Below are 21,887 nucleotides of genomic sequence, written 5' to 3' on the forward strand. Positions count from 1 at the left end.
GGATTGAGTGGAGGTGTTGGCGTGTTTATACGCGAGAAGATTTGGCAAAGTGACTGCGGGTTCTCTCACTGTTCAATTGGATTATACTCTGTGGAGCAGTTAAAGCATGGACACGCCACTTCAAAAGGGAATGACAACAAGACGGAAAGTTTAAGTGGAAGGCGGTTGTAGTTACTTTGAAACCTGGTGAACACTACCGAGAAGCAATGCCCGTCAATAAGTGGGATTTGTTGTTTATCATTTTGGGGTGGTTAAAACTAATTTTGCCGTCGGATTCCTACATTATTCACATCAGTGGGGATGCGGAGCCGAGGACTGTGATATCAAGTGTGCAACAGCGAGGAGCGTGCACTTTGGATCAGGTAATCGCTCCTAAATTCTCAAAGACCTTTATTGAAACTGATGCAGCGGCGGGTATTGTGTTCGTTTCGGACAAAATAGATTGTGCCGCGCTCCGCTCCAACCCTTTCACAGTCTATACTGTAGTAGATTGCATGAATAATGCCCCACCACGGTCCAGGCACCTCCTTACAAGCCAGTATGATATACATGTTCACGGCAGGAATTGTTCACATAAACACAAAAGAAAATCGAATTGGGATTTAGAGATCATTAGTTTATTGAATCCTCTAAATCATCATCCAGAATGCCACGAGGCTGATACTCCCCTATTCCGTATATGTGACCTTCTACCGGGCTCCCACAGCAAAACGCTCTGCAAAGTGACAAGGAGTCCGGAGTTTTACTTCTCAGAGGGGGAACTGTTTGTGTCTGAGAAGTTGTGTTGGAAGCGGGACACACTTCTGGAGTTAGACCTACAGTGTAACCTATTCGCTAGACCTGGAAAGGTGGCAGAAGTAACGCGTATTACCATCCACATGCGAATAGGTCAGGGCTCTTTTGGACAGGGCCACTTGAGAAAGTTACTGGAGAGGGCGGCCCAGTCTGACTCAGGCATTGTTAGCAGGAGAAAGAGGAGCATCAACAGTAGTCCCCAGTTCCAACCTCCCATGTACCAAGTTGCTGTGCCTGAAAATAAGCCTGCCGGAACTCCAGTTGTTGTTTTGAAAGCAGTGGACGTGGATGAGGGAGAGGCGGGCAGACTCGAGTATTTTATCGAGGCTCTTTTTGATAGTCGCTCCAACAACCTATTTGCTGTGGACCCAGTCAGTGGTTCTGTCTCAACAGTGGAGATACTAGACAGGGAGACTAAAGACACGCACGTGTTCCGCGTGACCGCTGTTGACCATGGCACACCCCGCCGAACGGCCATGGCCACCCTTACCATCACAGTCAGTGACACCAACGACCACAGCCCTGTGTTTGAGCAACAGGACTACAAGGAGAGCGTAAGGGAGAACCTAGAGATTGGTTATGAGGTGCTGACAGTCAGAGCCACAGACGGGGATGCCCCAGTCAACGGTAACATCCTCTACCATGTCCTCAACAGCAACGGCTCTAATGACGTGTTTGAGATTGACCCCAGATCTGGGGTGATCCGCACCAAAGGTCCGGTAGACAGGGAAGAAGTGGAGGCCTACATGCTATTGGTTGAGGCAAACGACCAAGGTCGTGACCCTGGTCCCCGTAGTGCTACGGCCACAGTTCACATCATTGTGGAAGACGACAACGACAATGCACCGCAGTTTAGCGAAAAGCGCTACGTGGTCCAAGTGCCAGAAGACATGGCACCCAACACAGAGATTCTCCAGGTGACTGCCACTGACCAGGACAGGGGGAGTAATGCCGTGGTCCACTTTAGCATTATGAGTGGTAACACCAGGGGCCAGTTCTACATTGACGCCCAGACGGGGAAGATGGACCTGGTAAGCCAGCTGGACTATGAGGCTAACAAGGAGTACACGCTACGAATCCGTGCCCAGGATGGGGGGCGCCCTCCGCTCTCCAACATCAGCGGCCTGGTCACGGTGCAGGTGCTGGATGTCAATGACAATGCGCCCATTTTCGTCAGCACCCCCTTCCAGGCCACTGTGCTAGAGAATGTGCCAGTGGGTTACTCCATCATCCACATTCAGGCTGTGGACGCAGACTCGGGTGACAACTCCAGATTGGAGTACCGCCTCACTGAGACCACACCCAACTTCCCCTTCTCCATCAATAACAGCACAGGGTGGATAGTTGTAGCGGCTGAACTGGACAGAGAGAGTGTGGACTTTTACAACTTCGGTGTGGAGGCCCGTGACCATGGCCACCCAGTCATGTCCTCCTCAGCTAGCATTAGCATGACCATCCTGGATGTCAATGACAACAACCCTGAATTCACCCAGAAGGCCTACTACATGCGTCTTAATGAGGACGCGTCTGTGGGGACCAGTGTTGTGACTGTGTCTGCTGTCGACCAGGACATTAACAGTGTGGTGACTTACCAGATCTCCAGTGGGAACACCCGGAACAGGTTCTCAATCACAAGCCAGAGTGGAGGTGGTCTCATCACCCTGGCGCTGCCTCTTGACTACAAACTGGAGCGGCAGTACGTCCTCAGCGTCACCGCGTCTGATGGCACCCGATTCGACACCGCCAAGGTGTTTGTCAACGTCACTGACGCCAACACCCACCGGCCAGTGTTCCAGAGCTCCCACTACACCGTCAACATCAATGAGGACAGGCCCACAGGCACCACCGTGGTGGTGATCAGTGCCACAGACGAAGACACTGGTGAGAATGCTCGCATAACCTACTTCATGGATGACAGCATCCCACAGTTCAACATTGACCCAGACACTGGCGCTGTCACCACCCAGATGGAGCTGGACTACGAAGACCAGGTGTCCTACACTCTAGCCATCACAGCCAAGGACAATGGCATCCCACAGAAGTCTGACACGACCTACCTGGAGATCCTGGTCAATGACGTGAATGACAACTCCCCTCGGTTCCTCCGGGATCACTACCTCGGCACTGTGATGGAGGACGTGCCCGTGTTCACCAGCGTGGTCCAGGTCTCTGCAACAGATCGAGACTCGGGCCTCAATGGTCGCGTCTTTTACACCTTCCAGGGTGGAGAGGATGGGGATGGAGATTTCATCATTGAGTCCACCTCGGGCATTGTACGCTCCCTACGTCGGCTTGACCGTGAAAACATGCCCATCTACAACCTACAGGCCTTCGCGGTGGATAAGGGCGTTCCCGCCCTCAGGACCTCAGTAGATATACAGGTGAGCATCCTGGACGTAAATGACAACCCTCCTGTTTTTGAGAAAGATGAGTTTGACATCATGGTGGAGGAGAACAGCCCCATTGGTCTGGTGGTAGCTCACATATCTGCTTCTGACCCGGACGAGGGAAGCAACGCCCAGATTATGTACCAGATTGTGGAGGGGAACATTCCAGAAGTCTTTCAGTTGGATATCTTCTCTGGAGAACTGACCGCACTGACTGATCTGGACTATGAGACGCAGCCTGAGTACATCATTGTGGTCCAGGCCACCTCCGCCCCACTCGTCAGCCGAGCTACTATCCACATAAAGCTTGTTGACAAGAATGACAACGTTCCCGTGCTCAAGAACTTCCAGATTATTTTCAATAACTACGTCACTGACAAATCCAGCAGCTTTCCCACTGGGGTAATTGGGCGCATCCCAGCGCATGACCCAGACACCTCCGATCAGCTCCAGTACAGCTTTGAAACTGGGAACGAGTTGAATCTGGTCATCCTGAACCAGAGTACGGGGGAGATCCGGCTGAGCCAAGCCCTGGACAACAACCGACCCCTGGAGGCCTCAATGAAGATCTCTGTGTCAGGTAAGAACCATTACTTCCTTATGTGCCTGGAATTGTCCTTCCAGGCCTGTGTCCTCCATGCATGAATAGTTCAGTGTCCTAAGGGTGTAGGGTGTTTCTCATTTAATGAGATGTTACTCATGGCACAATTATATGTTTCAACTCAAAGTATCTTCAGGCTTTCATTTTTGCATCTTTATTAATTTTGTAACAAAGTGAGAGATTAACATTCCGTGCATGATTTTTGTAAACCACAACAAAAATATTTAATTTAGCGTGAGCAGTCACTCGGTGCTTTGAAGAAATGTCAGTCACCAATACTATATCTCTGGATGATTGTGGTTGGATTAGCCTGTGTTGTAGTCTGTAATGCTCTATGTTGGTTTTGAAATTAACCAGAGGCTTCATTACACCTTCCTACCAGGCTGATTTAGATTAGTCTGTTGTCACGAATGTAGATAGGTGTTCGTTTGAGCATATCTGCAGCAGGATGGCTGGCTCCTGAGGGAGCAGCACTCCAGTGGGCTGACAGATCGTTCCTCATAATTGCCCAACATAAACCCCTAATTTTGTGGCCAAATGAAAGATTTAATTAAATGATGGTCTGTATTAATAGGTGATATGATTACTCCCAGGATTGATTTCTCCAATAGTGTATGTGTATTGTTTACATGTTTACATCATTTTAGTTAGGGGTCCAGTCGGTAGTGATACATTTTATAGTACACACATGTAGTGTGAACTGCAATAGAAAACAGCAGTTTGTTCAATTAATAACCATTTGGAGAAGGATAAAGGACCATTTGGGTTCCAGCTAGCTTGCTAACCCATGCTTCTTAAATTGAGTGTGCCTTGTGCTCTTCTAATTTCAGCTGTCAGCAAAAATTACAGAGCACTTTATTTGCTCCAACAATGTGACTGAACTTGAATTGCTCCTGGGAAAGAAAGATTTGTGGCCTTTATGTGGGAGCTTGTTTGTGACACAGTGTGAGTCACCATAGAGCTTGCTCCTCTGTGACCTTGCTTTTAATTATACGTGAACCAGCAGCAGCACTGCATAAATGAGTGCTTAATCTAGTGATTAAACTGGAAGCATGTTAAAAAATGTTAAAAATTTGGTTTAGAAGATAAGTAACGTTTTTCCTATTCTGACTGAAGCGGTATTTGTGAGTGGGGGTGTAGTTTCACCTAGGGGTAGATAGCCCTGTAGTTAGTTCTGAGTGCCAGACACTAAGGTTAGCTTGGGTATTTATTATAACGTGCTTTGTTTTCTTGGTTGGTTTTACGACCTGGTCTCCCTCGAGGCTCCTTAGAGGAGGAGTCCCCCGGTGACAGATGAGATGGCTGCTTCTCTTCCTAGGAAACAATGGCGAGCAGTCGATTCCGAGGCCGTCCCAGGAACTCATGCTAGGCCCTGGTTAGGGGCAACAGCTGTGACTGTACTGAGGACCAATTAGAGGGCCTGCTTCTCAGTGCGGCCTGCACCTGCTGGGGTATGTGTGTCAGCAGCCCTGCGGGGGAGGGAGGGAGATGGCAAGGATAAAGGAGGGAGAATGGAAAGAAAGAGGGAGAGGGAGGTAATGTCACGTGGGTGTTAGATGGACTGAACTTGAAAATGCAGAGATACTGTATGGAGGAAGTCATGCAGTGGGAGGGACTAGGGAAGGTACAGAGAGACCTGGGAGGGAGGGAGGTGGAGGGAGGGAGGGAGGTGGAGGGAGGTGGAGGGAGGGAGGGAGTGAGAAAAGATGGAAAGGCAAAAACAACGGTTGGCTCTCGTATGTTGACCCCAATTTTAAAATGGCTCCTCCCTTAAGGGACTCCCAAGTCTTCCCATTATCCTTCGTTTTGTATTCCCCCTTCTGTAAGCCCTGATGATGGATGATTAATGCTGGAATATAGACAAGAGTTTGACTATGATTAAAATATGCACTAATCCACAAAAAAACATTTGTATTGAAGAAGTAAAGGCGCAGGAGAAGACGGGCCAAGAGTTAGACATTTGTAATGGTCTCCTCTCATACTAACATTGATTTAACATGCTTGGCAGGATAGATCTGCCTCACACCTTCTGTGTCCCTCTGGCATCTCCAGTGGTTATACACCAGAATAATCCTGGTTTTAGCTAGTTAGGGAGCTAGATTTACTGCCATGGTGCAGTGTCATTTATGCTTGCCAATAATCAGACACAGGAGACCCACAGCTAATGGCCTGGATTAGACTCTGTTTCCCTGGCTGTGGGATTGCAAATCCTTGGATTATTGCAGATGGAAAGATTAGGATTGTAAGAACGCTTCATTATAGTTTGGTGGGACTGTCCTCCGTGTGCCGTGGAGGAGCTGTGGAGTATGCGCTCAGAGCAGACAGCCCCAGCAGTAACAGTCCTAATGATCGGCCACTCAGAGCAGACACAGCCCCAGCAGTAACAGTCCTGATGAGGGGCCGCTCAGAGCAGACACAGCCCCAGCAGTAACAGTCCTGATGAGGGGCCGCTCAGAGCAAACACAGCCCCAGCAGTAACAGTCCTGATGAGAAGGCGCTCAGAGCAGACACAGCCCCAGCAGTAACAGTCCTGATGAGAAGGCGCTCAGAGCAGACACAGCCCCAGCAGTAACAGTCCTGATGAGAAGGCGCTCAGAGCAGACACAGCCCCAGCAGTAACAGTCCTGATGAGGGGCCGCTCAGAGCAGACACAGCCCCAGCAGTAACAGTCCTGATGATCGGCCACTCAGAGCAGACACAGCCCCAGCAGTAACAGTCCTGATGAGAAGGCGCTCAGAGCAGACACAGCCACAGCAGTAACAGTCCTGATGAGAAGGCGCTCAGAGCAGACACAGCCCCAGCAGTAACAGTCCTGATGAGAAGGCGCTCAGAGCAGACACAGCCCCAGCAGTAACAGTCATTATGAGAAGGCGCTCAGAGCAGACACAGCCACAGCAGTAACAGTCCTGATGAGGGGCCGCTCAGAGCAGACACAGCCCCTGCAGTAACAGTCCTGATGAGAAGGCGCTCAGAGCAGACACAGCCCCAGCAGTAACAGTCTTGATGAGGGGCCGCTCAGAGCAGACACAGCCCCAGCAGTAACAGTCCTGATGAGAAGGCGCTCAGAGCAGACACAGCCCCAGCAGTAACAGTCATTATGAGAAGGCGCTCAGAGCAGACACAGCCTCAGCAGTAACAGTCCTGATGATCGGCCACTCAGAGCAGACACAGCCCCAGCAGTAACAGTCCTGATGATCGGCCACTCAGAGCAGACACAGCCCCAGCAGTAACAGTCCTGATGAGGGGCCGCTCAGAGCAGACACAGCCCCAGCAGTAACAGTCCTGATGATCGGCCACTCAGAGTAGACACAGCCCCAGCAGTAACAGTCCTGATGAGGGGCCGCTCAGAGCAGACACAGCCCCAGCAGTAACAGTCCTGATGAGGGGCCGCTCAGAGCAGACACAGCCCCAGCAGTAACAGTCCTGATGAGGGGCCGCTCAGAGCAGACACAGCCCCAGCAGTAACAGTCCTGATGAGGGGCCGCTCAGAGCAGACACAGCCCCAGCAGTAACAGTCCTGATGAGGGGCCGCTCAGAGCAGACACAGCCCCAGCGGTAACAGTCCTGATGAGGGGCCGCTCAGAGCAGACACAGCCCCAGCAGTAACAGTCCTGATGAGGGGCCGCTCAGAGCAGACACAGCCCCAGCAGTAACAGTCCTGATGAGGGGCCGCTCAGAGCAGACACAGCCCCAGCAGTAACAGTCCTGATGACAAGGCGCTCAGAGCAGACACAGCCCTAGCAGTAACAGTCCTGATGAGAAGGCGCTCAGAGCAGACACAGCCCCAGCAGTAACAGTCCTGATGAGGGGCCGCTCAGAGCAGACACAGCCCCTGCAGTAACAGTCCTGATGAGAAGGCGCTCAGAGCAGACACAGCCCCAGCAGTAACAGTCCTGATGAGGATGCTGGTCACGCTTTATGCTGGGCTGATTGCGGTCGTCTGTAGGATTAGTTTAGATGTGAATGAATCCTGGCTGTGTCATTTCGAAGTTGACACAGTGCTGGTTGGATCCACTGTAAGCGTGAGCTTGCATAATCGTGTGTGTGTGTTTGAGAGTTTGAGTGAAGGAGATTGGGTTTGCATTTGATGGTGAGGATTGTATGACATTCCTCCTATCCTTCGATCACTTTGTTTGATTTAAATGTAGGTATTTTCTCTGAACGTTCAAAAGTGTAAAAATCAAACCCAAACACCCAGTCTTACCCATACAGCATTCACCAGCTCTGAGGTTACAACATTTCAACACTTCCACGCTAATAATGGCGGCTTTACCTCTCTGAAAGTCCGCACTGAAATTTGTGTAGAAGCTCACAAATGATTGCGAGTTAGACATTTTCTCTCCTCTGCTGTCTGACCAGAGGGGAGTCAATCACTGGAAATGTCAGCATTCAATCTAGAACACAGAAGGTATTCCACAAGAAAGCCAGTTTCTCTGCTCTATTTTGACAACCTTCTCCATCACTGGTAACCTCTGAACTCACTGTCTTTATGAATGACTACTGGTTATCCATTTTCTACTAACCAAATCAACTTCTCTGGTCACTCGTCATCTACCGCTTATCCGGGGGTCGGGTCGCGGGGAGCAGGGAGGCCTAGACTTCCCTCTCCCCGGCCACTTCCACCAGCTCTTCCTGGGGGACCCAGAGGCGTTCCCAGGCCAGCCGAGAGACATAGTCCCTCCAACGTGTCCTGGGTCTTCCCGGGGTCTCTTCCCAGTCAAATCAACTTAGTCTTAATTATTGATTTAAAATGGCTGAGACAGATTAAGACTGAGCAACAGTTTGGGTTGACATGCAGATTTACTAAATGTAGTGATTCATTATTTCAGGGTAATTGTGGTCTCTTTCAGATCTTAAAGAACTTCAGCTCACATGTAGTAATTCTTTCACACCATGTAAACACTGCTAAATGTGTCATTAGATTTTTGTTAGAGTAGCCAACACTAAAGGCAACCTTGTATAAAGCTTGTTTTGAATATTGGGGATTTGAATGTACAACAGTTCTCAACTGTCCCAACCTCACACACGGAAGTAGGCAAACCAGTCATATACCTTCCTTTGCTGAAGGGTGTTTTGTAAGTTGTCCATTTTCCCACTGTCCTCAACCTTGCATAACATAAGAACAGCACATGAGTGGAATTTTAATCGAGGACTGAAGAATCCACTCTCGTTCATCACATGGAGATCAGCACCAAGCCAGTCCCAGACTGCGTAATGACATTCCAGTCTATTAAGACTGCTCTGTCTGTGCGGTTCTTCCCCCTCAGGGTCTGTATAATCATTCTCTGTAACATAGACCAGGAAAAGGGATGGCTGTACTGGAGTAGGTATGTCTTTCTACAAAGACACATTTAGCCTAACCCTAACCTTTTCTTAACTTTACATTGAACCTAAGTGTCTCCATGGCTCCGTTATATTTGGATGAAATGGGAAGCCTGATCTAAACACAAGGTTTATAGACACCCTTACAACCTTAAAAGGGTTGGTAGTAAAGGAGCATGTATGTTTGAGTGTACCTGTCGTGTCTCTTGAGTCTGGACATGTTGGACTTGAGTAATTTCCTGTAATAGGCCCCCTCCAAGCCCTCTCCAAGCACCCCCAAAAGGCATTAGTCACACACTCAGCCCCTCTTGGAATGTTGCTAGCCGTGTTCCTCTCCTCTTTCTCTTCTTCTCCCTTTAACATCACCTATCACCTTGATCCTCTGTCCTCTCCACTCTTTTTTCATTCGCCTGTCACCCATCCCCTACTCCTCTCTCTTCCTGTGTCCGCCGTTCTCACCCTTGCAACCTCTCCACTGCCCCTTTCAAGCTCCTCCACCCTCTTTCTTCCCCCCTCCCCTCTTTTGACTGTTGTTCCCTCTCTCTCCCTCCCCTGTGAAAAGAAGAATGCCTAAGAGAAATGCTTTGTTAAGCACCAAGTTGTCATGGTGACCCCAGCAATGCTTGAGAAATTCCTGGTGGGTGGGGACAAGGGGGGGGGCGGGAGTTCCCTTTGTGGAGGGAAGATGAGGGGGAGGGGCAGCGCATAAAGTTCTAAAGTGCAACAGGGCTATTCCGGAGCCAACTGTCCCCTCTCCAGTGAAGTATCGGCCTATAGCCGTTTTTTCTGCAAGACAGTCTATTAGTGACTTGTCTTACTGGCTGACTCTACGTTGACCTTTATGTATAGGAGGTTGCCTATGTTAAAAGAACACTATTGGCTCCATGTATTCATCCTACATGCTATGCAATAACATTGTAATTATTATAATATTTTTAGTTGGTCATGGCTATGCATTAACTATGTAATTATTATTTTGGCAGAGAAAATAACCATTAGAGAGAGGATGAGGCTCATCTCCCACATTATAATAGCTTACCTAATAAAATACTTTTTTTTAATTCTATAAGTAAAAAAGTAATTGATGACATTTGATGGGCAGCATCAGCACTCCTCTGGAGCCTTTAGGTAGCAGAGTGAAGCTAAGGAAAGGATGATAGGTTTGTTTTCTAAACCCTTTGATTTGTGACACCGGTGTGTCAAGAGGGTATCTGATTCCCTGCCACTGGCTGCTTTTCTGTGTTCTTTGTGAAACTATCCTTCTTTCTCTTTCTCTCTCTCTGTCTCTCTCTCTACCCCTCGCCCTGTAACTCTTTCTTTCTGCTTTGTTGGCCCGGCTATCTGGATGAGTGAAGCAGAAGAGGGGGAGATGACATCATCCCAGTGTTTGGTAGAGTGGAGGGGAGGGGGGGGGGGGGCAGCGTTTTGGATTAGGTCTGCTGGTGCATGGCTGGGGTGAGGCCTGGTGACGTGTGCACATATCGCTGGGCCGTCCTGTATTGTCCCCCACTATCCCAACAGACAATGGGATGGGTGTTGAGCGGACTCTGTCTGGGTCTGGGTCCTTCTGTTAATACCCCCTGCCCCCCTGCCCCCCCCCCCTCTCCCCCTTCACCATGTTTGCCTTAGTGCTACAGTCTTCAGGGAAGGTTGACCAGGCATGTTACTGAAGCTTGAATGAAATTAGTTGTTTTAATGTATTTAGAGGTCTGGTGAGCAGCTTTCTTTTGAAATTTGTTTTCTTTGTTCAGCACCTGTGCATGTGGCCATATTACTGTATCTTATCCTCAAATAAACCCATTTTGTCTATCATTTTTTATTTAAATAACAAAGGTTTTCTCAAACTCTATCACATCAACATTGTGATGTTGTTCTTCTTACGTGAGCAACAGATATGTTTATTTAACAGATCACTGCTTTGCAAGCTACATTTCCCTTATCATTTAACCATACTAACATTTCACAGTGACCTGTTTTCATGTGCTTTTAATCAGGGTGCAAATTGGCACCATCTCCCATTAAGGCTTTGGTACTATGGGAAGCATTTAGTCGGACGGACGAGTTCCTTGTGAACTCTGTGAGCAAGATGTGCTGGATTTCATCAGGGCTTTTCTCTAACGAGGGTGGTATGATAATGATACGAGCCCTCCAGCTTCCTGGACAGATGGGTTTGTCTGGGAGCATGCCAGGTTGGAGGTGGTGCCATCAAGGTTTGGTTACATCATGTTAAGAATGGGCATCAACCTGATACCCAGCTGTTTGGTTGCTCAGTAATTGGCCATCGAATAATTGTATAAACCATTCCATATCCTGCTTTCTTTAGAGTTTGAGTGACATACAGTCCGTGCGTCAAATTAGAATTGGTTCTAGACTGATGTCTTGTAATCACTGCATCTTCCCAAACTTGTGACTTTTGAGGCCTCGGAAAAATCGCCGGTAAAAACTTTCACAGATCATTAGTTGAGTCCTAACCAAAATAAGACGTGTTGTAATATATAGCTTGGCTCTATGCCACACTAACAAAATAAGTGATTGGAAATTCATCAGGAAATCCCTTTTAGGTCTAGAACAAGCTTAATCTGTCCCTGGGATATCAGCCTTACATCCTTGTTTGTTGAGCAACTATATCGATTTATATGTGACTGTATATCATCATTGTGTGACCAGTATTTACACTGAGCACCACATCCATATCCAATAAGTATCCGTAAGCTTCAGTCGGTGTACCTTATGCTTGGTCACGTCTCTGTATGCTAATGCATCTTTACGCTGACAGCAGTTTCCCTTTAATATGCTAATGTATTGATCTGAACTGTTCAGATCTTCTCCTCCTCTGCCTGTGAGCCCTTTCTCATCAGAAGGAAACATCTCTGGAATGCTGTGTGTTTCTGGTGGAGAGGACTGGGGAAACAGACCGACGGTGACAAGGACAAGGCAGAAAGCCTCTGGATTAAATGTTTTGGTTCAACACATGGCAGTGTCCCTTTCCTTGTTTCCCTGACAGCCCAAATACTGGGCAGGAATGGAGGCAAGGTTTAGTTGATTTATATCTGGGCCGCTCTTGTTATTGTCTTTGCTCTTTTGCAGTCGCTGCTAGTTAATTACATTTGATTGCACTGTTGGATAAAATACAGGGTAATAATACTTGATTGTTTTGATTGCCATGATAGCGGTATGCATATTTCTGGTCTCAAATTTCACACACACACACACACACACACAAAAGACTATAGAGGTGGGGAAACATTGTTTACATCTTCATCTGAAGCTGAAATGAATATGCATGAGTAGATGTAATGGACCTCACATGGCTCAGATATGGATAACAGCATATCTGTTGTGTGGGTGTTTGAACATGCTCCCTGTTAACCCTCTCTCCCTCTCAGAGACGGAGAGAGAGGGACAGGATGAGAGAGCGAGGGAGGGAAAGTACCCAAGTGGATTTGCTGTGATATATGAAGTGCTCATGTTAATTTGTGCTTAATCTCATACTGCAGCTGTCTTTCAACAATGGGTCCAGCACATTAACCCTGTCACCCTGCTGGGAGCCAAGGCCATTGTCCAGTACCAAGTTGCCAATCTGCTCCAATCTGCCCTGCTTTGTTTTACATACGCCTAGATAATGACCCAAGCCACTGTTTTGAATCAGTACAGAGACTGACGGCATTATTGGAGCTTAAGATAATTACATCTGCAATCATACCATGCTGTTTAGGCTCCAGTCCATATAGGGAGGGAGCACTGGCCTGAGAGATCAGAAGTTCTGAAGAGGATCTGGGCGTTACGGACAGTGAAGATGGGGGTGGGAGTAGTCAGGGAGGTGGGCGGGGCGGCCGCTGGGGGTGATTGGAGTGGTTTACGCAGCAGGGGAGGGACGCCTCGGCCGTTAGTCCTGTGGGGGGTCAGAGAGAGAGGGGGGGGGGGATGGGTCTGAAAGAGGAACTGCGCTGATAGCAGAAACACTGAAAAAAAACTACCTATGGTCATAAAGACATATGGGCCCAGTTCATAAACACACACACACACACACACACACACACAGCCTGCCCCATGTCCAGGTGTAGTCTCCACCCCCCTGGCCGTCATGGTGGTGGTGCTTTGCCATGCAGGCAGCACAACACCACCACAGCCCAGCTCATGTTTCAGCCCTTGCTACTTCAAGCGCCACATTCCCCAGTGACGTTTTAATATGCTCTCCGAAGCCCAGCTTTCCTTTTGATCGCCAGCATTTCACATTTCGGATTTTAATTAAAAGAACATCACTAAGCGAGCACAACCCGGCTGATTTAATGAGTGACTCCACTGATTAGCATGATCTAACAAATGGCTCTCTGGCTGGGTGTTACAGCAGCGCTCAGAGCACCAGGCTCCCTGGCTGCTCCTGCTGCCCTACACTCTATAGCAGCATGTGGTAAACCTCTACTCCCCCTCCAATCTTTAACCTCCATCAACCTCACTAATGTCTGCAGAGCACGTACATCCTCCCTCCTCTGATTAAAGTTCTGATTGGACTGGAGTCCCTGTGTGCTGATTGGCTGTGACTGGTGGATTAAGTGTGTGGTCCTGCTGAGCGAGCTCTGTTCCTGTATTTCAGTGCTCAGGTGGAAGATAACACACTAATTCAGTTCCCATGACACCCCCAGGATGCCAAGGCAACGGACGCTTGGCTTCAAAAGCACTCAAACGACAATACTTTTTTTGTGACTTTGACACTGTTCCCAACAGAGAAACTCCATGGAAGCCATTGTTAACACTTGGTACACCTGAACACCACTCCCCCATTATCTTTGGTGCAGTAAAGAATACTTCCTACTTTACGATACCCCTCAAATTTTGGGCCTTTTTTGGGGTTGAGCTTGTCTCCGTAATGATTAGCGACAGAGAGAGCAGGTCGTAATCCTGTCAGGGTGACGGCAGAACAAAGCTTTTCTCTCTTTCTCAGAAACCAAAGCCTTCAGGAAGCTCTAATAAAATGTAATAAATTACCCAGAGGTCAACCAAGGGCAGCAGAAGCCCGGTAATTAAAGTATGTAATTACCACAGTGCTCTTACAATCTTTCAAATTCATTAGATTTAACTGTGTGTGTATCCTGTTGAAACCCCCAGTGGAACTGTGCTACCAAGGTCAGCATGTCTGATTGGTCAGTTGGTTGGTCAAAATGGATCTCGTCATAGTGTGACTTTGCATTGAAGTGACGATTCAGCTTTGTCTGCACTTAGCAAACATGAAGCTCTGAAGAGGAAAGCTCCTACACAACTAACATGCATAAGAAACATTGTGAATGCGTTTTTATGGTCTTGCTTGGACTGACCAGTGGTTGAACCAATTCCTGAAATCACTGATGAAATAGATAGAAACCATCAGCTTACAAATCCTGACCCGTCTTTAGAATGTGAAAGGCCAGCAGCAGACTTTACAGAGCCGCTTGGAATTCTGAGGTTGTAAAGGGAGCTAAGACTTCCAAAGCCTTTTCTTTCTCTGAGGTGATCTTTAATTTATGACCTCACTATTGATCTAGGGAATAGGACCATGGCTTCACAGCCCTTTGATGTACTCAGTGCTGCTGCATGTGTGCTGCACATATTAGAATATGCTGATCTTGAACAACCAAGACAGGCTCTGCCTAACCTCATTACCCTCGGAAACCTGAGGTGCCCTCCAACATGGCGCACGCCTCCACTGGAACACACAGCTGTGTTTGACAGAGGCTGGGAGTGTGTTTGCCTGTGTCTCGGAACAGGAAATCAACTGGCCGGATCACACATCCTTACTGTACACACTAACATCGTGGTGATGGATGGCTGCCTGGCTATCTGTTTGAACGCAGTAGGTACTAATCTGCCGTCTACAGTCATGATGACTAATGGTATTGTGACAGAGTTTCTAATGCGTTTGCCCTCCCCCCCCCCCCATCTCAACGTAGCTGAAGGGTGATAACATTCTATATCCCTATCTTTCAGACTGTGTACGCACACACACTCTGATGAAATGCATTGGGCTTCTTTGAATAAAGGATCCAAGGGGAACATGCAGGATGTGATGGATGTTTGGGGAGGGTCTTTGCTGCCGAGCGACTCATCCGACTCTTTTGGGGGAAGGGTCCGGAAGCATCCGTCCTGCTGTGGGGGACATCTCTATGGGACGTTGGTCAGTGACTTCTTGATCCTGATCCCCCATGACATGGATGGTTGGTATTTTTTGGGCATGGCGTGAGAGACAGGCAGGCAGTGCCGGGCCCTGATTGGCCCCTTCTAGCGCTTTCCCTGTGTTGTTTCTTCTTTCTTTCCTCACTCGCCATGGAGCCCTCTCTGCATCCAGCTTCTCTTTCTACATATAGCCTAACCCCTCTAACTTGGTATGAACTGAAATCAAAATATTATTATGATGAAGTTCTTAGTGTTAAGCGCTTCATGTAGGTACATGCTTGCTTCTCTTTCACCTCCCATGAGGTACAAGCTTGAGCTGATCTGAAATGGAAATGATCCAAATTCTAATCAGTCACTTACATTGGAAACAATCCCATCCTTTTATCTCCAATACTGTGTTCACTGTGCACGTGAACTATTTTCTTTGGAGCACCATAATATGTCCCATCCATGATTCAAAGCATAGTTACTTGAAACAGGATTTCATCAATAATTCATATGATGAAAGCTGTGTATTTCTCCCTTACCCCCTCCCCTGCCTGGTGTTCCATGTAACCTCTCAGCTGCATGTTAGATCAAACACAGTGAAACAATATTGTAATATTCTAGTACATGCTAAGGCTGACTTGCCCGGATTTAGGACAGTCGTTGAGTTCTACTGTACAGTGATTTGTCTTTTTTCCCTATTAAACTGAATGGTGTAGTGTACAGGCTATCCTCTCCACAGTGTGTGCATGTGGTCCCTCCCTCCCTCCCTCCCTCCCTCCCTCCCTCCCTCCCTCCCTCCCTCCCTCCCTCCCTCCCTCCCTCCCTCCCTCCCTCCCTCCCTCCCTCCCTCCCTCCCTCCCTCCCTCCCTCCCTCCCTCCCTCCCTCCCTCCCTCCCTCCCTCCCTCCCTCCCTCCCACACCCCGGGAGCTGTCCATATGTATACATCCTCTGGTTTCCTACCTCGACTTGTCATGTTAGGAGTTAAGGCCAGAACACAACTAAAGGTCAGAATGTGTGTTAACCAGTGAGATGTTCATGGTGACATCATCAGATGGAGCCATGTGGTTTTTTCCTCCCATGACGAGAGGCCCTTAGCCTGGTGAGACACACTATATATCTGGACATGTTATCGGCTTATATCTTACAAGAGTTAAGCTGTTATTTAAGCAGTTTTTAGTACACACGCACAACTTTTCTTTCATTCTTGGTTTCATTCTCTCAATCTCTCACACACACACACACACTCTCACACACACAAACACACACATTGTTGCCCTGGCACAGTGCGTGTTTAATCTCTCCCTGGCGCCACTTGCTAGCTGAGAGCATTCCTGGCACCGTGAAGCCTGGGGGGGTCAAACTCAGGCCTGGCATGAGAGTCACACTCCAGAGCTGGCACCTTGTGCCCCCATATCCATCCCTCCTCTGCTCCCCCGTACCTCAAACAAAAAAAACACTCCCTTCTCCCATTCCTAATCAGAGTACCCCTGGCCCAAGAATGACTGCTTTGAAGGATAGTGTAGCTTCTTTTGAGAGCAGATTCTCCTCGCACTCCGTTTCCCAGACCTTTGTCTCTCATGGACTGATGCCCAAGCCCCAAGACTCCCAGAATGTGAATATACAGAGAACATCATTAAAGGAAATGTCTGCTCTCCCTTATACTTAGCTTAACCTTTAAGTCTTAACTAAAGCTCCTCTCCGTCCCTGTGTTTGCTTGTCATCCTTTATTGTGTTGGCTGTCTCTGGAATATGTTAGAAAATCAGTTGTATCAGTTTCAACTACCTTAGATGACAAAGAGTGACTTGCAGAGAAGTAGATTGAAGCTTCAAATCTTTTGATTATGCAGACTATATAAGGTGTAATCAATACAAGCTGTGTTAGTATACATGGCTCTGTGTAAACTACACCAAGGCACTACTGGACCTCCAGTGTCTTAGTATAAAAGGGCCAACAAGCTTTGTCTATTAGGGTTCCTGGTTTGTTACATCCTTGGCAAACATGTTCTGCATTTGTGACAACACCGTTTTTGTGTACACAGGTGTGTATTTGTGTGTGTTTGTTTGGGTGAGCGTGTGAAAGCCAGGTCCTTCCCTCTGTTAGAGCTGTGGTGTTTCCTGTAGCGTTCCAGTGTTGTGGAGTGGCTTGACTGAGAGGATGGGGATTAAAACCGTGTCAAACATGGTGCTCTCTCTCTCATCCTCTCTCTACTTCCCCCTCTTCCTCTCTCCTCCTGGGCCCAGCTCCCTCTCTCTCCCTGGCGCAGAGTGTTCAGACCAGACCAGCGCCAGCACAAGCTGGGGATCCGGTAGCTTGGTCCCGGCTGTTTGTTTGTGAGGGTTCTCTTCCAACCGCAGCTCAGAGTTTCTGTTCCCTGGCTCATGTCCAGAGCCCCCAGACAAAGAACCCTATTGATTATTGTGGGGGGGAGGTTGGGACTTGTTTTCAAGACAGGTTTGATTTGATTAGACGTGTTTTGTGTTTTGCCCTTAAGGTAACAGTACAGCACAAAGAATGCTACAGGCTGGTGATGAGACTATAAATTCAGATTTTTTACGATAACCTTTAGCATACACAAAGCTGTATTAAAGTTTGCATACCTTTGTCTTTATTGACAATTTTGTCTGTAGATTGGGGAACGATTTAAAGATGTTGGAGCTAAATAGTTAGAAGTCAGTTAAAAGCATTCATATTAGAGATTCCACCAGAACAAATGTGGAATACTGTTGCAACCAAAAGAGATACTGGTTAACAAGATCTCTTTTGTTCTTAAAGTGGGAGGCAAGGTTCGGATTCATGGTCTAGCTGTGTTTGCCCCCAACCTAGTTTACATTGAGGATGGATTCTGTTGCACACGACTTTCAGTCATAGTTGCTTCAAAGTTGAAAAGGACTCACATTTATGAACTATTGTGCTTGTTAGAGCCATGGTGAGCTACTTGTCTTTGTTCTTCCTTGTTATTTTTTCTGATGAGTCTCTCTGGTTCTGGGCTCTTTTCATTATATTTTCCTTCTCCAGTAAACAGCCCAGTCTGTGCTCCAGTCACAGGCACTCACAAATATTTGCAGACAAGCAGTATTCTTCTGCAACGTCTGATTGGATTTACTGTAACCCAAATAAGTACTGGGAATCGACTCACTTAAGCACTGCTCCGTATGGTCAGAAGTATGAACTACTGGATAATTGGGGGCGTACATGTACTTTGTAATGTGAGGTTGTGGAGAGTAGGGATAATGGGTTTGCGTTAGAAGGGCATGGTTCAAAACAACAGCATTACGGCCAACAGATGTGGAAGAGAAGACCAATCTCTCCACTAAATATCCTTGATGTGTTTTGGGGAAAACTCATTGAATTTCAGATGAGAGAGCTTTCCTGTGTTATCCGTATAACAAGATTGCATATCTTAAAACACTTCCGGACGCAGGGATATCAATGTGCTGAATAGTGAATGCAGGCGTGACATTGCTGATAGACTTGCTGTGAGCTCTGAAGCTGTGCACTGTCTCAGGATTGGCACATGACCAGACATTGAGAAACACCCTTTGGCACTGGCTGGGGTTTAAGTTCATTTAAAAGTTCAATGAAGTTTAGTTGATTTGTGCAAACAGCCAAATGACTCTTTCATAAGTTTGGTCGAATTCATTCCGATTTTTCCTGTCCTCCGCAGACGGGGTTCACTTGGTGTCGGCCCAGTGTCTCCTCCAGGTCACCATCATCACAGACGAGATGCTCTCCAACAGCATCACGCTCCGCCTGGCCAACACGTCCCAGGAGCACTTCCTATCCCTGCTGCTGGCTCAGTTCCTGGACGGCGTGGCCCGCGTCCTCTCGGCCGCCCGCCACGACGTCGTGGTCTTCAACATCCAGGACGACACCGACGTCAGCGCGCGCATCCTCAACGTCAGCCTGTCGGTGGCTGTCCCCGTGCCCGGCGAGGGGCCCCGGCCCAGGGGAGCCAGCCGGGGGCTCGGCGGGGGCAGGGCGGGGCGGGGGATGCTAGGTGGCGGGGAAAGCGGAGGAGGAGGAGGAGGAGGAGGGGAGTATTTTGGCTCGGAGGAGCTCCAGGAGAGGCTGTACCTCAACCGGAGCCTCCTGGCCCGCATCTCCTCCCAGCAGGTGCTGCCCTTCGACGACAACATCTGCCTGCGGGAGCCCTGCGAGAACTACATGAAGTGTGTGTCGGTGCTCAAGTTCGACAGCCTGGCGCCGTTCGTGGCGTCCGACACCATCCTGTTCCGGCCCATCCACCCCATCGCAGGGCTGCGCTGCCGCTGCCCCGCCGGCTTCACGGGGGACTACTGCGAGACGGAGATCGACCTGTGCTACTCCAAACCCTGCGGAGGGCATGGCATCTGCCGCAGCAGAGAGGGAGGCTACACCTGCGAGTGTCTGGATGATTACACAGGTGAGGCCTGACTGAGGGGATTGGTTGTTCATTAACTGAAGGCTTGCTGATTCTCAATAAGGAATCAGTCATTCTTGACTGATATTTCACCTCAGCTAACTTAAGAACCCAAGAGAAATTCTATGAAATGGTGTCCATGTTTTATATACTTGATTTCAAACCACTAATCATTTATACCGGCCAGCAGACTTGAGCTTTTATGAAATTCTGTTTAGACAGTAACTTCCCACCCGTTTCCAGGTCCCTTAGGAAGTACTTCATGTCCTCCGTTAGTCCCCCCCCACGCCTATATTGAACATGAGTAACAGGATAAGACACTCATTCTGTAGGACAAAGAAGATGTGATGAGTTATTGATCTGATAATCCCCCTGTGAGGCAGGGTTAAAGTAAACACAAGCTAGCCTGTAAACACCTCCTGTCCTCGTGCACCATTCAGGCACTGAAAGAACAGACTCTTAACAACTCCTAACTGTCCGATTACAGTTCGAGGCGGCGTATTTTAGAAAATGGAGAATTCTCCTGAAGTGACATGAGTGGGATGTTGTTTTAGACTCACTAGGTGAGTGCTTGTCAGACAGCTACTGAACTGTAAGGCATATATTCTAGAGCCTCTTTGGCAGCCAGAGGCCTTTTTCACAGAGCACTACTGTGAGATGTGTGTTGAAGGAGAACAAACAATAGCAGTTTGACTGGTCAGTAGAGTGGCTGAGCGAGGAATAATGGAAGGAAGTGATTAATTATAGATGGCTATGGGGAGAGATTGTCTATTCTCTTTGTAAAATGGTCCCTAGCAGTACCAGGGGTAGCAATGGCATGTTATCTTCTGTCTGCATAAAGATGGAGGCTGGGTTGGTGAAATGAGAGAACTTTTGAAGTTTCTTGTTCATAGATAATAATTAGACAAGCTGATGTTCTCCATTACGCACTACTGAGGGCCCCCTCAAATGCATTAACTTGCTTTTCAAGTCGTTTTCTTCACTGATAAATGCATGTTTATGGAAGAAAAGTTATGCAGTCTGTGCTCTAGAAATTATGCATATCCGGAAAACATATGAAAGAAAATCTGCTATTTCTCCTGCTCTCTCTGCCTAAGGTTATGAGGATGGAGAAATGGAGAGATAGAAGGGATAGGGGGAGGGGATTGGAAGTATGCTAATCTAGCTGAATAACAAAGTATCTTCCCTCTCATTTGTCAAAATGGTTCTGGCTCTGCCCTGAAAAGTATCATTTGTGTGCTACTTTGATCTCTGCTCAAGGCATAGTTCTTTGATGTGCAATTGTAGTTAAAAGGTTAGAACTTTAAGAAGGTCTGAGGTTCAAACTAAACTCAGTTATCATGTGGTTCAGTATCTCCAGACCACACCTGCTGTCAGCTTGGTCTCACAGATGGCTGGGAACTGCTGCTCTTGGAGGATTAATGCTGTCATAGGCAGATGACCGTTGCTGCTCACTTTGTGGATACCAGTAACTCCTAGCCTGGAGCAAGACCTATTTCATGTTCCCTCAAGATGTGCATAGCCAATGACCAATTGCCAAAATAACTGATTCCAGTGAAAGTGAGTTGGTGTTCCAGCCACTGAAAATTCCCCGTACCACTCTGTTGATGTCGAAACGTTCTCCTCCCACCAGGTTTGGTCCTAGGCTCTCCTGTTTGTGTGGGAGGCAGTGACATGAGTGTGTGTGGGCTCCGCCTTTCAGGGGGCCATGTTGAGCACCACTCCTTTGCTTGCTCTGCACAGTTGTGGGTGTGAAAATTGATCTTTGTGCCACTGTACGTGAGGGTGTATGTGCACGCCTGGGGTTGCTGTGTGTGTGTGTGTGTGTGTGTGTGTGTGTGTGTGTGTGTGTGTGCGCGTGCCCACCCATGTGTCAAGTGCAGGAGATGGCCATATCACCACAGCAGAGTGATCCTCATCCATCTCACTCAGAGCTGGGAGGGGGCCACTGTCGTAGCGCCAAGCTCAGTTCCACTCTCTGCTCACCCAGTTACCGTACAGCTAATCCAATTCCATAGGTCTGGATTAGCTGTTGATTTATGGTGTACTACTCACCATACGTCCTACCTTTTTAAGGCTCTGTGTAACTTCTGTCCAGACAAGGTCATTGAGGGGGTTCACCAGGGAGAGCCCCCTCAGCTGTGTCAGAGATTGGTCTGATGTGGTGAGCGTTTGGTTCTGGATGTAGACTGCAGCCCCTGCTGCTCTGCCTGAGTGACTGTTGAATCCAGCAGCCTCCCTGCTGT

The 21,887-nt window shown here is 48.1% G+C and overlaps 1 protein-coding gene across 1 annotated transcript in view; it reads left to right on the plus strand.

Moving 5' to 3' along the window:
• The first annotated feature begins 117 nt into the window (after positions 1-117).
• Positions 118-21,887, plus strand: part of celsr2 (cadherin, EGF LAG seven-pass G-type receptor 2) — a 48,049-nt gene continuing 26,279 nt past the window's right edge. Inside the window, 2 exon segments of the mRNA XM_084706068.1 lie at positions 118-3,762; positions 18,907-19,644. Of these exon segments, the coding sequence (XP_084562194.1) occupies positions 207-3,762; positions 18,907-19,644 (4,294 nt within the window). The 5' untranslated portion in view covers positions 118-206.

The sequence above is a fragment of the Hypomesus nipponensis genome, chromosome 9 (genome assembly GCF_054491055.1).
Source record: "Hypomesus nipponensis isolate SF chromosome 9, ASM5449105v1, whole genome shotgun sequence".
In the NCBI taxonomy this organism is placed as follows: domain Eukaryota; kingdom Metazoa; phylum Chordata; class Actinopteri; order Osmeriformes; family Osmeridae; genus Hypomesus; species Hypomesus nipponensis.